The following is a 17,875-nucleotide window of genomic DNA, read 5'->3' on the forward strand; positions in this document are numbered from 1 at the left end:
TATAATTTGTCTTACACTATGTTTCTCTGACTTGTTTTGATCCCACAAAGCTAAGAAATGAAAAGGAATTTTGTCTAGCCACATTCAGTCATATCTCTACAGGTATGGATTTACCTCCACCTATGAATATACACACTGAACTCAGGTTTTTAGAAGGATGTACAGTTCCTGCAGGCTCAGCAGCACTGGCAGCCTCATCCCCTGGCACATTCATGTGTCCATTTCATCCTGAAATTCTTACTCTCTCTGTTACTGCTCCTCAGGGGCAGCTGCAACTGTGGAGTTTTTCTTCTGAGAGACAATGGTTCTTTTTCTTTTTCCTTACCTTTAAAACCTTGTTAGCATGATGCATGTTTTAACTATAATGATGCTATCCAATAGCCTTATGTAGGACCATGAGTTTATTTATTATAAAAGTCTAGGCACTGAAAGACTTACATAAATAGAAAAAAAATCTTATTAGCATTGTGTCTACACCTCCCCACAACATTGGAAGTCACAATATGAGAAATTAGAGTAGGCTGTAATTTATAAAGTATCCAGAAAGAGAAAAAAAGGAGAAAGTTAGATGTCAGAACTCAGAAGATTTCGTTTGGTTAAATTTTATTGTCCACAGAAGCAAAATAAACTTGGGGCCCACTCCAGATAAAACAGAATATGGAAAAACGGCAGTCCTAGGTTCAAACACAAATACCCCTGAAGCTTATGTTATTAATAGTCACATAATACAGACGTTGTTTTGCCTTGACTGGCACAATTAACCATATCAAAACTGACCCAATAAATATTGAGAAACTTATTTTCCAACTCACACATTATTTCCTGAGTTCAGTTTACACATTTGATGCTAATAAATTCTTGCCTGAATATGTGAAAATACAATGGTTTCTAGTTTTTAGGTTTAGAGCCCCAAACTATCTTCCTTTCTTTCCCCCCACATGCGTGGTCCTACATCAAATATGCATGGGCCTCCATCAGCCCTACCAGCCATGAAAGGTCACTGGTCTGGAACCCACAGGACTTCTCTCTACTCAACGACTAGCTTGCTGAAGTACATTTCCATCCAAACATGGTTGCAGGCCATGTCGATCTAGCAAGGGATGAGTGTTCATACTAATGAGCTCTCCATGCCCTTATTGAATACTTTCTCCTCTGAATTAGTTGGGGTTTTAAGAGTCATGCGTGACCTCACCTGGAACGTTAGAGACTAGGGAATGGAATTGCCCCCATGATGCTTGATTTCCTCATGACTTTTGATGATGGAAGATGGAACAATCTTTAAGCCCTCCCTCTGAGAAAAGAACTTTCTCATATACACATTGAGCTGAAGGGCTATCCATTATATATAGCTTTTCTTTTGCTTCACAAGCCAGCTTTTCTCTAGCATACTACCCAAACCTTGGAATTCATGGTTAATGTTAGTTCTCTGCTTTTCTGTACATTGAACCACATACATCCATTTCCATTCACACTGCTGTTCACAGAGAGATGTTCTTTACTCGCGGTGGTTTAAGTGGAAAAGGTTAATAATGACAAATGAAAATTCTTTTGGGAGATTCCATTGATCCCCCGCCTCTAAAACATTACAAACTGCTCTGTATAACTGCCCATTGCTGTCTTTAACGCCTCACCATCACCCTCCACAGGTGGAAAAGCAATAAAACTGGAGGTTCAGAAGAAATAGTAAGATGGTTTCAATTTCTTTTTGTTGTTGTTTTACTATAACTCTTCCTTCTGTGTCTAAAAATATCACATTAGAATCAGAAAAAGAGGCATCTGTCAGGAATTGGAATATCTCTGGGACAGCTCCCACCTGTGAATCATGTTTACCTTTTCTTCCTTCCTTCCTCTTCTAATCAACATTTGGAAAATGACAGGTATGTTAGTAGGGAAGAAAGCTGGGAAGCGAGACTCCGAAAGTGATGTGAGCTCTGTCCATCTCCAGCCTTGCTGAGGACACACGGAAGTCTCTTCATGGGAAATAAGCCTCAGCCAACACACATCAAAGTAAAGTGACCCTGAAATAATTTCCTCTGTGTGTGTGTGTACTTCTAAATAAGAATAACACAGACTGAATCATCTTGAGAGAATATAAATGAACCAAAAAGAAAGGCAGGAAAGCATCTTGAAGAAAAAGCTACATCCCAGGAAAGGGTTAACAAATACTTTTCTTGCACTTACCTTTTCTGCTGACTGGGCTGTACCAAAAAAGATGGGAATGAAGGCTAACCAAATGATGCAGGTGGTATACATGGTAAATCCGATAGGTTTGGCTTCATTGAAAGTCTCTGGAACTCCTCTCGTTTTAATGGCATAAACAGTACAAGTGACCATCAAGAGGATACTGTACCCCAGTGAACAAATGAGCGAGAGGTCAGAAATGTCACACTTGAGCACTCCCCGGGCGTTCTCTGGGTCCAGAGTCCGCTGTTCTCCGTAGTCGATGATGATGTGTGGAGGGTCCACAGCAAACCAGACACACACTCCCAGCAGCTGGATGGAGATGAGGCTGAATGTGATCACCAGCTGGGATGCTGGACTAATAAACTTGGGCGCCGTGACGGATTTCTTCCCCTGCTCAAATATTCGGTGGATTCGGTTTGTTTTGGTAAGAAGGGCTGCATAGCTGAAACACATGCCCAGTCCTAGGAAGATCCGTCGGAAGGAACATATGATGGTATCTGGTGCTGCGATCATTAAAAAGGTGATTGAATAACAGAGGAAAATCCCTGTTAGGAGCACGTAACTAAGTTCGCGTCCTGAAGCCCTCACAATAGGAGTATCATTATAGCGGACAAAGGTCACGATCACAAAGGTGGTGGCGATGATCCCCAGTATTGCAACGAACACAGGCACCACAGCCCAGGGAGAATGCCACTCGAGTTTGATGATGGGGATAAGCTGGCAGCCTGTGCGGTTGACGTTTGGTCTCTGGTCCAAAGGGCAAAGTTCACAGGAGAGCTCATCCACCTGGTAGTTGTAACCTTCACAGCGCTCACAGTGCCAGCAGCAAGGGACTCCTTTCACCGTTTTCTTCCTCTCCCCAGGCTTACATGGCAGGCTGCAGACAGACGCGGGCTGCGTATGTTCTCCCTTAGCCCACTGCATGTCTTCCACCTGTGGGTATAAAAAATTAATGAGCCTTCCATTTTCCCCCCATTTATAATATCCTAATCCTAGCTACAGGTTTGTAATAAATCACCGAGTGTTGACAGTACAAATACAGTTCACCCTAGTAAGAGCCCAGTTGTTTTCCCTGATATTGACTTTATGAAAGTGTTAAACAATTGGGTCCAATAAATCATTCACATCATCAACTTGATGAGTGTCATTAGTTCCCATTTACCTCCTCCATGTTGACTAATCTGACATTCACAGAAAGATTTATTGGCCCAAACAGTTTTAAAATTCAAAAAAAGAAAAAGTCCCATGGAAAGATGTTTTAGGGCTAATCACAGGTATAAATTCCACAATCCCTCAAATATTGTCTTAGGATATATATATACACACACACATATATATACACACATGCATACACACACACTTATATAGTCTTTATACTACATTTGCAGAAATTCAAATCACACTGTCAATTTTGAAAGGAAATGGCAAAACTAGCTACTTTAATCTCTGACACTCTTCATGTGTTTATGGTGATAACTATATTAATGTTTTTTCCTCTGTTTAAGCTTGAAATACATACATCCCCCAGTCTTGCATTTCCACACTGAAAACACCATGCTGCATGAGATAGCTGGGTGGTAATGTTTTCCATTGAACAAGAGTAGTCGTATAGGTGGCATAAAGAAGTGGAACTGATACAAATGAGATAGTCCCCCATTTGTTCTTAGTATCTGCCTCAGGGCCTCTTTTGGATTAAGTCACAAAATACCTCTATTAAAATTAAAATGTTATTTTTAGATGATTCTGCCACTCAGTGACCTCTTGCCTTTAATTTGTTTACTACAATATCTGGACCCAATTCCAAAGTTTGTGGGGTGGAAGAGAGGAGTTTCCCACACCACCAAGCAATTCTTGGGCCCCAGCCTCATGTTGTACAGGTCAGCTCAATTCTGACATTATCTACCCAGAAATAGCATCAGATCCCACAGGTTAAGTGCTCAGTCCTACAGGATTATGTCCCTCCAACTTCAGCGGACAGTCGTAAGTCCAGGCAGTCACCTGTATTTCTGATCAACCTATTATAAATTAGAGATTCCAACAACCCCCACCTTGTGTTCAGTTAATTTGCTAGAGTCACTCACAGAACTCAGAGAAACATTTTACTTACAAGATCACTGGTTTATTATAAAAGGAACCCAGGAACAGCCAGATAGAAGCAATGAATAAAGCAAGGTATGTGGAAAGTACAAGGAACTTCCATACTCTCTGAACATTCCACTCTCCCCAAATCACCACCTGTTCACCAACCAAGGAGATCTCCCAACCCATCTTTCTGGGTACTGATGGAGGCTTTATTACATATTATTAATAATTCATTAAGTCATTGGCCACTGGAGATTGAGTCAACCTTCAGTCTGTCTGCCCTTCCTGGGGAGAGGGGAAAGGTCTGGGATAGGATTAGGAATTCCAATCCTCTATTCACGTGCTTGGGTACTCTGGCAACCAGCCCTCCTCCTTAGTTACCTAGGGGCTTTCTGAAAGCCACCTTATTAACATAACAAAAGACACCTTTAATGCTTTTATCCTAGAAAATTCCAACTGTTCTAGGACCTCTGTGCCAGGAATGGGGTTGAAGACAAAATATATATTTCGTATTAAAAACCATAATATCACATTTACTTTATCAGATACATAGTAATTTTGGCAGAAAGCTAATGGGACAAAATGGGAAATTATGGATCATAGGAGATAAGAAAAGCAGCTACTAGAAAAGGTAAACTCTATGATAGGAGTGATTGTTTTCACTGGTGTGAACAAACAGTGGCTGACACACAACTTGCCCCAAAGGTCTGTTGAATTTGTGACAGGGAGCTGCCCCAGCAGAGCCCTGGGGGCTAAGGAGCCAGCTTGAAAGTGCTGCAGTCTGGAACTAGAGGGTTGCACGAAGATGCACAGAAACGGGGAGCTGAAGGATTTTTTAAAAACCAAACAACATAACAGCTTCTTTTCTCAAGACCAGCTCTATGAACCACCCAGAAGAGGAATTACCACACTCTGTGATAGTCTTGCTCCAAAACTGCCCCAGTAACCTCATCTCCTAGAATTCCTGCACTCATGTTGTCCTCTCCCACCTTCTGTCGGACTGATTAATGCAAACAACAATATATTCCAGAAATGCTCATATGTGATTTCTGAGGCTAAGTCATAAAAGAAATTTTGGCTTCTGACTTGCTGTCTCTGATCCCTCACTCCATGAGAACTCTCCAGAAGCCCTATGGAAAGGAACTGACACCTCCTACCAACATCCAGCACCAACTGACCGTGCAAAAGAGGAAGCCACCTGCAAAGTGAACTGTCTGACCCCATTCAACCTTTGAGATGATCGCCCCAGCTGATACCTTAACTACCACTTCATGAGACACCCTGAGCCAGAATAACCCAGCTAATCTGTTCCTGAATTTCTGATCTACAGAAACTGTGTCATATTTTTTTTAAAGTTCATTGTTTTAAACTGCTGAATTTTGGAGTTATTGTTATGCAGCAATAGAAAATGAATAGAGTTCAAATTAAGCTTACCTACTCTGTGACCACCACCAGTGTAGTAAGCTATTGAGAATCTATGGAGAAGGCACACTCAGTGACAGCTATCATACACCAAAATAATGCCCCGAAGTGTCCAGTGTCAGCACTATCCTTTCATCGCTCTTAAGATTGCCTCTCCTTGGGATCTATGTGACTGAGATTGTTCTCATGAATAGATATACCTATTACTCAAGAATGCTTTCCTTTCTTCAATGTGAAGTCAATGGTTAAGGGCAGAGAATTACAGTCCCCAAGCTGACTACTTGTAGAGGGCTGTCAAACCTCCCCTTGGTGGAGTAGAGAATTCATACATGTTTAATTTCAAACATCCTCCCTTGAGAAAGTAGACGCTACTTCATGTGTCTTAAGGGAGGAGCTCAAGACCATTATATCTACCCCATCTGTTACCACAGAGGAAAAGCAATCTATCATAACCCTAATTTTTCTATTAGGTTTTAATGATTTAGAAAGTTATTATATTTTCTTATAGGCTCCATGAGGGAAAGAAAAAAAGTTAAATGGGAAGCATATAGTGGCTTCTCTGAAAAATACTGAGAAAAATGAAAAGCTCCAGTGAATAGCTAAATTATTGATTTTACACCATAATGGACTCATATAAGATAATAAAATACTTTTTTGAAGGTTATGTTTCAAAGCTAATTATTGTAAAACCAAAATTGCATTTTGTTTGGGGCTTCTCTAGATTTATAATGTTACTGTAAACAAGGCAAGTAAAAATACCTCAGAAATGTTAAACTTCAAGATTGGTAGAGATCTTAAAGGTGAGCTGGTCTAACCACATGTTTAATTCCTTAATTCTCTATACACTTTACTTTCCAGTTAACTTGTTAATGAATAAATACACTTATACTAGATAAGCCTTATCACATAGAATATTTATCATTATTAGCTAAAAATGAAATTTTCCTTTACCAGTTTTCTGTATAATAAGCTAAAGAAAAATAATTTTTATCAGTAAAAAATAAAATTATAAGATAATGGAAAATATCACAATTTTTTAAATAGTTGTCAATTTTCTTTAAGTAAAATCCATTATATTCAAGTAATACATGTGGCTTTTTTTAATATAATGAAGAAACATTAAGTATGTTTTAGTAAACATGTTAAATATATATTCTAAATCTATATAACTCCATTTTCATCAAGGAATCCATTCATGTATAACTATACTATATCTTGATGTCAAAGTTGAAGACTGATAACCAATCAATATCCATCTCAGAAAAGTAAATTAGCACATATTTGAATCAGGAACTTGTAAATACATTAATATTTGAGACAAATAATTTATTTTATATATGTTGTTAAATGTTGATTAAAAATAATACTGCTTGAGAGTACATTAAACTGACTAATATTCATAACTGTTGCAAAGCATACACAAGGATCATCCAGTGCTTTTGTACTGCTATGTATAAATTATACCATCTTTCATAACGAGTACAAAGAGAAGCCTTATCCATGCATTTAAAAAATAATTTATTATGGGAAATTTCAAACTTGTAAACATGTAGAGAAAATCATACGGTGAATCCACATATATCCATCATCCATGTCAACATGTGTCAATTTATGACTGATCTGGTTTCATCTGTTTTAGTATTATTTTGAAGAAAGTTACAGACATCATGTAATTTATCTGTGCATGGATCAGTTTGTATCTCTAAAAGATAAGTACTTAAAATTTTAACAGTACTTTCATAATATCAACAAGTATTTTAAATGTGTCATCCTAGCCTTTGACATTATTCTGATTAGGATGTTTTCTATCTAAAATACATAGTCCAAGAAATGGATGATAGTTATATGGATAGATCTTCCAGGGACAAAACCATAGCCCACCCCTGTCTTGACAGTGTCCACCAACAGGGATTCATTCTGTAAGCTGTCAAATCGTTATTATTATAACCACAAAACAAAAAACTTCTGAGTGTGCTTATGTTTCTTAATCCTTTACAGACCAATCAACCTAGAGAATGTTTCCTAAAGTCTTTAAATAGATGTTATTTTATAGAATAATTTTCTTCTGTGTAGTTTTAATAACTCCTGAAAAACAGAACTACAAGGATATTTTCCAATTAAAGGACCCATTATAATTACTCATTTCCAGTATTCATTTTAAAATTCTCACTCAATAAAATACCTTTATTACAGTGTTTTTCCCACATATTAATGTGATTCATTAATATGATTACTATACATGTGAGAAAATTTTAAACGTAATACAGATAATTGATACCTAGCCATATCACTCTTAATTAGTTCTTCTCATCTCACTCTATAAATAAGCGTAGTATTAATAACCACTTTGGTGACTAGTTTGCCACCCCAGTAGTCAAAACCCAAATCTTCACCTGACTTATGTGATGGCAGATTATATGCAAACATTTACAGTGAAACTGGGTATTTTTATAAAGCTATACTTATTAATTTCAATATAGTCAGTAGATTTAACAGATGTACTTAATTAGTTTGAGTATTTAAAATCTCAAAATTTGGCATCATATTTTGTGGACCATATGATTCATATATGAATGAGTATATATTGCCCAGTTAATTTGATAATGTAACTCAAAATAAAGTTTCTTGATATGTATATTGCTTCCTTAATATTCATCCAATTTCTCTGGGCCATACACAGCTTTATACACCTATTCAAAGTGGTAAGCAGGTTAAATTTTTATATTAAGAAGCTTTTTCTTTTAATGTTGTTCAGTTACAGTTGTTCTCCCTTTTCCCCATTGCTCTCCCTTGCCCCACTGACCCCACTCCCATAGTCAATCCTCTCCTACCGTCCTTGCCCATTAGTCCTCTATTCATGTTCCTTGGCTTGCCCCTTCCCCTTCTTTCCCCTGTTATCCCTCTCACCCCCACCCCTCTGGTCACTGCCAGTTTGTTCTTCTATGTTTCTGATTCTATTGTGCTCATTTGTTTGTTTTGTTGATTAGGTTCCACTTATAAGTGAGATCATGTGGTATTTGTCTTTCACTGCCTGACTTCTTTCACTTAAATCTAATATGTACGAGATGATCCTCCAATGGAAACTCTGGTTTTATGTGGCATTACAGATCTACATAACCTTTAAAAGTACAAACACTTCTATTTGAAAAGATAATTTTAAACAAAAGTAAGAAAATCTTATAACAGCTCAAAAACTAAAATACTTAGGAATAAACTTAACACATGAAATACAAGTTTTTTTCACTAAAAATTACAAATATCATTTTAAAAAATGAAAGACCTAAATAAATGAAAAGAAATATCATTTTCATGCATCAGGAGGTTTAATATTGCTAAAATGGAAATACTGAAATTGATTGACAGAGTTAACATATCCCTATGAAAATTCCATGTGCTTTCTTTACAGAAATTGACACACTGATCCTAAAATTTATACAAAACTTAAGGCGCTCAGAATAGACTCGAAAGTGAAGAACAAGGATGAAGGATTCACAGTTTCTGATTTTAAAACAGTACCAATCTACTGTAATCAAGACATAATGCTACTGGCATAAAGATAGACAAACCAATTAAATAAAATTGAGAGCCTTACATGTATACTCAATTGATTTTTGATAAAGATGTCAAGTAAATTCAATGGAAATAGAATAATCTATTCAACAAATGGTGCCAGGGCAAGACATGATACCAAAAACATAAGTAACAAAATAAAAACTTAAAAATTGAACTTCATCAATATTAAATACTTTTTTAAAAAGATTTTATTTATTTCTTTTTTAGAGAGAGGGGAAGGAAAGGAGAGAGGGGAAGGGAAGGAGAAAGAGAGGGAGAGAAACATCCATGTGTGGTTGCCTCTCACATGCCCCCAACTGTGGACCTGGCCTGCAACCCAGACATGTGCCTTGACTGGGTATCAAACCAGTGACCCTTTGGTTTGCTAGCCCGAACTCAGTCCACTGAGCTACATCACCAGGGCAATATTAAATACTTTTGTTTTCCAACAGATGTCATTAAGAAAGTGGAAAAACCACTAAATGGGCAAAAATATTTTCAAATTATATATCTGATTAAGAGACTTATATCCATGATACATTTTTAAAATTAAATTAAATTAGAATTAAACAATTAAAAGACAAATAATCCAATTAAAATGAGCAAGAATTGAAGAAAAATTTCTCCAAAGAAGGTGTGTGAATGGCCAATATGCATATGAAAATGTGTGCTATTGATATATGTATTAATATATGCTATAAATGGATGAAAATAACCTAAGGGAAAGAAGTCATTCATGAAGACCATATACTGTGTGATTTTATCTTATATGAAGTGTCCAGAAGAGGTAAATCCATAACCAGACAATAGGTTGGTGGCTGTTAGGGGTTCAGAGGCAACGGGAATAGAAAGTGACTACCTAAGTGTGCAGGAATTCTGGGTGGTTGAGAAAATGGTCTAAAATTTATCTGGTTGAGGTTGCAAATAATGAAGACAAACAGGAGATCTTAAAAGATTCTGAGACACCCCTCCCACCGGAAAATGTTACAAAGAAAGTATGGAGGATCAGAAGGGCTTGAGAGCCAGGGAACAATGATAAAATGCCATCAAGACTTCAAATTCTAAAATAAAATATTTTCCTACATAGATTTTGGCAACCTACTGTTTAAGTATACATTAAAATGAAGATATTTTTATATATGCAGTTTCTCCAAAAATATATATATATGCATCTTCCATTTTCAGCCTCAGGAAGCTATCTGTTGATGTTTTGGACCTAAACAAGAGGATGAAGGAAGGAAGTGAGGACGTTAGGAAACAGGAGCTACAACACAAAAGAAATGTGAAGAAAATCCTCAGAATTATTGTACAAAGAGGTTCTGGGATGCAAGCTATGCCTTACATTTAGAGACATACCAGTCTATATTGGAGAAGCCAGAGAGATGTCTCTAAAAACAAAATAGTGTAGCTTAACCAGGCATCTTCTGCTGAAAAGTTTGGAAGTAAATTTGTTTCAATCAAGTAAAAAGCAAAACAAAAACAAATATAATGCTAAGCAACCAAATGATTTTTTAAATGATGATAATTAGCTAAAGGGACAACAAAAAATTTTATAGGAAATCAAAAGTAATCAAAGCATATTAGATGGCACACAACTTAAAAATGGACTAAAGACTTAAATATTATACCTAAGACCATAAAAATCCTACACCAGGACATGGGCAGTAATATCTTGGACATTTCTCATAGCAATATTTTATCTGATATATCTCCTCAGATAAGGAAAAAAAGAAAAAGTAAACAAATGGGACTACATCAAACTAAACAGTTTTTGCACAGAAAAGGAAACCGTCAACAAAAAAGAAAGACCACCCTTGAATGGGAGAACATATTTGCTGATACATCTCATAAGGGGTTAATACCTGAGGTTTATAAAGAACTCACAAAACTTAACACCAAAAAACAAACAAAAAAGCAAGCAATCCATTGAGAAATGGACAATCTGAATAAACACTTCTCCATGGAGGGCATACAAATTGTTCATAGATGTGTGAAAAGATGCTGAACATCAATAATCATGAGAGAAATGCAAATTGAATCTATAATGAGTTATCACCTCACACTGGTTAGAATGACAATCAACAATAAATCAACAAACAAGTGCTGGCAAGGATGTGGAAAAGGGGAACTCTTTTGCACTGTTAGTAGGAATGTATATTGGTGCAGCTATTATAGAAAACAGTATGGAGATACCTCAAAATATTAAAAATGGACCTGCCTTTCGACCCAGTGATCTCACTTCTGGGAATATATCCAAAGAAACAAAAAACAATAATTCAAAAGAACATAAGCACCTCTATGTTCATTGCAGCATTATTTACAGTTGCTGGGAAGCACTCCAAGTGTCCATTGGTAGATGAGCAGATAAAAGAACTATTAGATTGTTTATTTGAACTTTTTCTTGGTTTTTTTTTTTTTTTAGATAGATAGGTAATGCTATGAATATCCCTCTTAGGGTTGCTTTCCCTGCACCACACAGATTTTTCAGTTGTGTTCTCATTTTCATTTGTTTCAAGGTATCTTTTGATTTTTTTTCTTGATCTTGTTGTTGGCCCATTCATTATTTAATAACATGTTATTTAGCTTCCATGTCTTTGTGTACTTTTCAGGGTTTTTTTATTTGTGAATGATTTCTAGTTTCATAGCATGTGGCCAGAAAGGATCCTCAATATGATTTCAATCTTCTTAAATTTATTGAAATTTGTTTTGTGTTTTAAGATGTGGTCTGTCCTAGAGGAAGTTTCATTTGCACTTGAAATGTGTTTGTATCTCGATGCTTTGGGGTGAAATGCTCAGTAGAGACCAATTAAATCCATTTGATCTAGTGTGTTGTTTTTTTTTTAAAGCTGTGGTCCCATTGTTGATTTTCTGTCTGGAAGTTCTATCCACTGAAGCAACTGAGTGTTAAACTCTCCTACTATGACTGTAGTTGTGTTGATCTCTCCCTTTATGTCCATCAAGTTTTACTTTGCATATTTAGGTGCTTCTATGTTGGGTACATAAATGTTTACTAGGATTATATCCTCTTGCTGGAATTTTCCTTTTATTGTTATGTATTATCCTTCTTTGTCTTTTACTATAGTGTTGGTTTTAAAATCTATTTTGTTGGGTATAATCATTGCTACCTCAGCTATTTTTTTCTTTCCATTTGCATGAAATATCTTTTCCCAACCCTTTACTTTTACTCTTTGTTTACCTTATCATCTGAGGTGGTCTCTTGGAGACAGCATATAGGTAGGTCTTGTTTTCTTATCCATTCAGCTACTGTATGTCTTTTGATGGGAACACTTAAGCCACTTATGTTTAGAGTGAGTTTTGATAGATATGTATTTACTGACATTTTTAAACTATTTCCTCTGTTGTTTCTTCTTCTCCCCCTTCTCCTACTCCTTCTTCTACTTCTTCTCCTCTTCCTCCTCCTTCTCCTCCTCCTCCTCCCTCTTCTTCTTTCTTCTCCTTCCTCAAGGAAACCCTTGAAATACTGGTTTGGTGTTAACAAACCTCTTCAGCTTCTTCTTGTCTGGGCAGCTCTTCATTTCTCCTTCAGTTTTAAATGATAGCCTTGCTGTGTAAAGTAGCCTTGGTTGCAACTTCTTGCCTTTCTTCCCTTTGAATATTTCATGCCAATTCCTTCTGGCCTAAAATGTTTCTATTGAGAAATCAGATAACTGTCTAACTGGAGCTCTCTGTAGGTAACTAACTGCTTTTCTCTTGTGGCTTTTAAGATTCTCTCCTTGTCTTGAAGCATTGCCATTTTAATTATGATGTGTCTTGATGTAGTCCTCTTTGGGCCCATCTTTTTGGCACTCTGTGATTGTTGGACTTTGGTGCCTTTTTTGTTCACCAGACTGGGGAAGATTGTGGTAATTATTTCTTCAACTATATTCTTGACATTTACTCACTTCTCTCTCTTTAGAATTACCATGCTGCAGATTTTGTTATGCTTCATGATTTCCCAAAGCTTTCTTAAACTTTCAGCCTTTTTAAAAATTCTAAGAAATGGATTTTCCCCTATACAAACACAGAAAAATAATACATAATACAATAAATGAAATGATGAATACACTGGAAGGAATAAACAATAAGTTGGATGAAGCAGAGGATTGAATCAGAGATTTGGAAGACAAGGTAGGAAAAAAAAAACACTTAATCAGACCATCAAAAAAAAAAGCAAAAATTTAATGAGGAGAGTTTAAGTGTCCTTTTGGACAACATGGAGCTTAACAACATTGGCATCATAAAGGTACCAGAAGGAAAAGAGAGAGAGAACAATAGGTCACAAAATTATTTGAAGAAATAATGACAGAAAACTTCCCTAGTCTAATGATGGAAAAGACAAGTCCAGTAAGTGCAGAGAGTCCCAAAAAGATGGCCCTAAAGAGGCATACATCATAATTAAGTACGCATCATAATTAAAATGGCAAAGCTTAAAGAAAAGGAGAGAATCTTAAAACAGACAAGAGAAAAGCAGTTAGTTACCTACAAGAGAGCTCCAGTTAGACAGTTATCTGATTTCTCAACAGAAACATTTCAGGCCAGAAAGAATTGGCATGAAATATTCAAAGGGATGCAAATCAAGTACCTACAACCAATGTTATTTTACCCAGCAATCTTATCATTTAAAATTGAAGGTGAAATAAAGAGCTTCACAGACAATAAAAACTAAAGGAAATTTTTTTTTACCACCAAAGCTATATTACAAGAAATGTCAAAGGGCCTCCTTTAAGAAGTAGAAAATCAACACAGAGAAACATATATGTTTCAATTTTTTAATTATTTTATTGTTGTTCAATTACAGTTGTCTGCATTTTCCCCCCACCCCAATCAAACCCACCTCCCTCCCTTGCTTCCACCCTCCCCCTTGGTTTTGTTCATGTGTCCTTTATAGTAGTTCCTGAAAACCCTTCTCCCCACTGTCCTTTCCCCCATCCCCTCTGGCTACTGTTAGATTATTCTTAACCTCAATGTCTCTGGTTATATTTTGTTTGCTTTTTTCTCTTGTTGATTATGTTCCACTTAAAGGTGAGATCATATGGTATTTGTCCCTCACCACCTGGCTTATTTCACTTAGCATAATGCTCTCCAGTTTCATCCATGCTGTTGCAAAGGGTATAAGCTCCTTCTTTCTCTCTGCTGTGTAGAATTCCATTGTGTAAATGTCCTATAGTTTTTTGATCCACCCATTTGCTGATGGGCACTTAGGTTGCTTCCAGCACTTGGCTATTGTAAACTGTGCTGCTATGAACATTGGGGTGCACAGGTTCTTTTGGATTGGTGTCTCAGGGTTCTTAGGGTATAATCCCAGCAGCAGAATTGCTGGGTCAAAAGGCAGTTCCATTTTTAGTTTTCTGAGGAAATTCCATACTGTTTTCCACAGTGGCCTCACCAGTCTGCACTCCCACCAACAATGTACTAGGATTCCCTTTTCTCTGCATCCTCTCCAACACTTGTTTGTTGATTTGTTTATGTTGGCCACTCTGACTGGTGTGAGATGGTATCTCATTGTGGTTTTAATTTGCATCTCTCTGATGGCTAGTGACGCTGAGCATCTTTTAATATGTCTCTGGGCCCTCCAAAACAGATAAACTTATTTAAAAGAATAAAACATCAATAAATTTGTCTCTATCAATAATCACTTTAAATGTAAATAGTTTAAGTGCTGCAATCAAAAGACATAGGGTAACTGAATGGATAAGAAAACAAGACCCATATATATGTGGTCTACAAGAGACTAACCTCAGAACAAAAAATACACACAGACTAAATGTAAAGAGATGTAAAAAAAATATTTCATACAAATGAAAGGGAGAATAGCTTGGGAAAAAATATTTATATCTGACAAAATTTACTTTAAAAAGTAGGCTATTGTAAGACCACAGAAAGGGACTACATACTGATAGAAGCAACAATTTAACAAGAGGTTATAGCCCTTGTAAATATTTATGCATCCTACAGATGTGCACATTAATATGTAAAGCAAGTCTTGATGCACATTAAGTGGGAGATTGACACTAATAATGTCATAGTAGGGAATGTTAACACTTCATTAACATCAATGGATAGATATTCCAGACAGAAGATCAACATAGAAATGGTGGCCTTAAATGATACACAAGATCCGGTGGATTTAATTGATATCTACAGATCTTTCGCTCCAAAGCAGTAGAGTACACATTCTTTTCATATGTGCATGGAACATTTCTTAGGATAGACCGCATGTTAGGACACAAAACAAGTTTCAATAAATTTAAGACTGAAATCATATCAATCTTCTCTGACCATAATGGTATGAAATTAGAAATCAATCCTGAGAAAATAAAAACTGAAATGCACACAGAAATTTGGAGGCTAAATAACATGTTACTAAAAATTAATGTGTTAACAATGAGATCAACAGAGATATCAGAAGATAACTTGAAACAAATGAAAATGAGAACACAAGAACGCAAAATTTGTGGGACATAGCAAAAACAGTTCTAAGAGGGAAATTCAGCCCTGGCTGGTATAGCTCAGTGGATTGAGTACCAGTCCATGAAGCAAAGAGTTGCTGGTTGAATTCCTAGTTAGAACACATGCCTGGCTTGCTGGCCAGGTCTCCTATAGGGGCACGTAAGAAGCAACCACACACTGATGTTTCTCTCCCTATCTTTCTTGCTCCCTTCCCCTCTCTCTACAAATACATAAATAAAATCTTTAAAAAAGGCAAATTGATAGTGCTATAGGCTGATCTCAAGAAACAATAAAAAAAAACTTTCAGATAAACAATCTAACTTTACACTAACTGAAACATTAAAAAGAAGAACCAGTAGATCCCAAAAATAAGTATAAGAAAGGGAATAATAAAAATTAGAGCAGAAATAAACAAAGTAGAAACTAAAACAATCTGTACAATAGATCACTGAAATCAAGCAGTGATTCTTTGAAAAGATAAACAAGACTGATAAACCTTAAACCTAATTCACCAAGGGAAAAAAAAAGAGAAGACCCAAGTATACAATATCAGTAATGAAAAAAAAAGTAACAACTGACACCAAACAAATACAGAGGATGGTAAGAAAATATTATAAATAACTATATGCCAACAAATTTGACACCCTGGAAGACATGGATAAATTCCTAGAAACACACAATCCTCCATGAGTCTATAGGAAGAGTCAGAGAATCTGAATAGACAGATTACACCTAGTGAACTTGAAACAATAGTCAAAAACACTCCCAAGAAACAAAAGATCTGATTGGACGGCTTCCTAGGTGAATTTCACCAAACATTCAAAGAACTAACACCAATCCTTTTCAAACTATCCCAAAAATTTTGAGAGGAGAGAAGACTCCCAAGCTCATTTTCCAAGGCAAGCTTATCCTAATTCAAATACCAGATAAAAACACTACAAAGAAAACAAACAGGCCAACATCTCTGATAAACACAGATGCTAACGCCTTCAACACAATATTAGCAAACTAGACCCAGCAATGCATTCAAAAGATCTACATCCTGATCAATTGTGATTTTTTTCTAGGGACACAGGATTGGTAGAGTATCTGCAAAACAATAAATGTAATATACCACAGAAACAAAATGAAGGACAAAAATCATATGATCATATCTACAGATGCAGAAAAAGGCATTTGATAAAATCCAGCACTCATCTATGGTAAAAACACTTAGCAAAGTGGAAATAGAGCGAACACACTTCATCATTATAAAGGCCACATATGACACACAGCCAACATCAGACATGCTGGGAAAAAACTACATTTCCCTTAAGATCAGAAACAAGACATGGATGTCTGCTTTCAACACTCTTAATTCAACATAGCACAAGAAGTTCAAGCTATAGCTCTCAGACAAAAAGAAGAAATAAAAGACATTCAAACTGGAAATAAGAAGTAAAACTGTCATTTGCAGATGACAGGTACTGTATAGAGAGCACTCTAAAGATTTCACCACAGAACTACTAGAAATGATAAGTGAATTCAGGAAAGTAACAGGAAGTAAAATAAATATCCAGAAATTGGTTACATTTTTATACAGCAATAATGAACTATCTGAAAGGAAAGCTAAGAAAACAATCCCATTCACAATTGCTTTAAAGAGAACAAAACACCTAGGAGTAAATTCAACCATGGATGTAAAAGACCTGGTTTTGAGAAATTATAAAGCACTGAAGAAAGAAATTGAAGAAGATACAAATAAGTGGAGGCATATACTGTGTTCATAGATAGAAAAAATTAACATCAGTAAAAGGCCCATACTACAAAGTAATCTATAGGTTCAGTGCAATTCCTATCAAGATACCAATGGTGTAATTCACAAAACCAGAAAAAGTATTCCAAAACTTTGTATGGAACCACAAAAAACCCCAAATAGCCACAACAACCTTGAGAAAGAACAAAGTTGGAGGAATAATGCTGCCTGGTGTCAAACTATATTTCAAGGCCATAGTAATCAAAATAGCATGGTACTGGCAGAAAAGCAAAAATATAGGTAAATTGAACAGAATAGAGAGCCCAGAAATAAACCCACACCTTCATGTTGAATTAATATTTGACAAAGGAAACAAAAACATACAATAAGGTAAAGACTGTCTATTCAATAAATGCTGTTGGGAAAACTGGACAGATACATGCAAAAAAA

General features: G+C 36.2%; 1 protein-coding gene across 1 annotated transcript in view; it reads right to left on the reverse strand.

Annotated features, from left to right (window-relative positions):
- The window catches only part of GRM8 (glutamate metabotropic receptor 8), a 798,340-nt gene that overhangs the window by 95,797 nt on the left and 684,668 nt on the right, over positions 1-17,875 (reverse strand). Inside the window, exon 8 of the mRNA XM_053927225.2 lies at positions 2,182-3,117. Within this exon, the coding sequence (XP_053783200.1) occupies positions 2,182-3,117 (936 nt within the window). The remainder of the gene's footprint in view (positions 1-2,181; positions 3,118-17,875) is intronic.

The sequence above is a fragment of the Desmodus rotundus genome, chromosome 6 (assembly GCF_022682495.2).
Source record: "Desmodus rotundus isolate HL8 chromosome 6, HLdesRot8A.1, whole genome shotgun sequence".
Taxonomy (NCBI): Eukaryota; Metazoa; Chordata; class Mammalia; order Chiroptera; family Phyllostomidae; genus Desmodus; species Desmodus rotundus.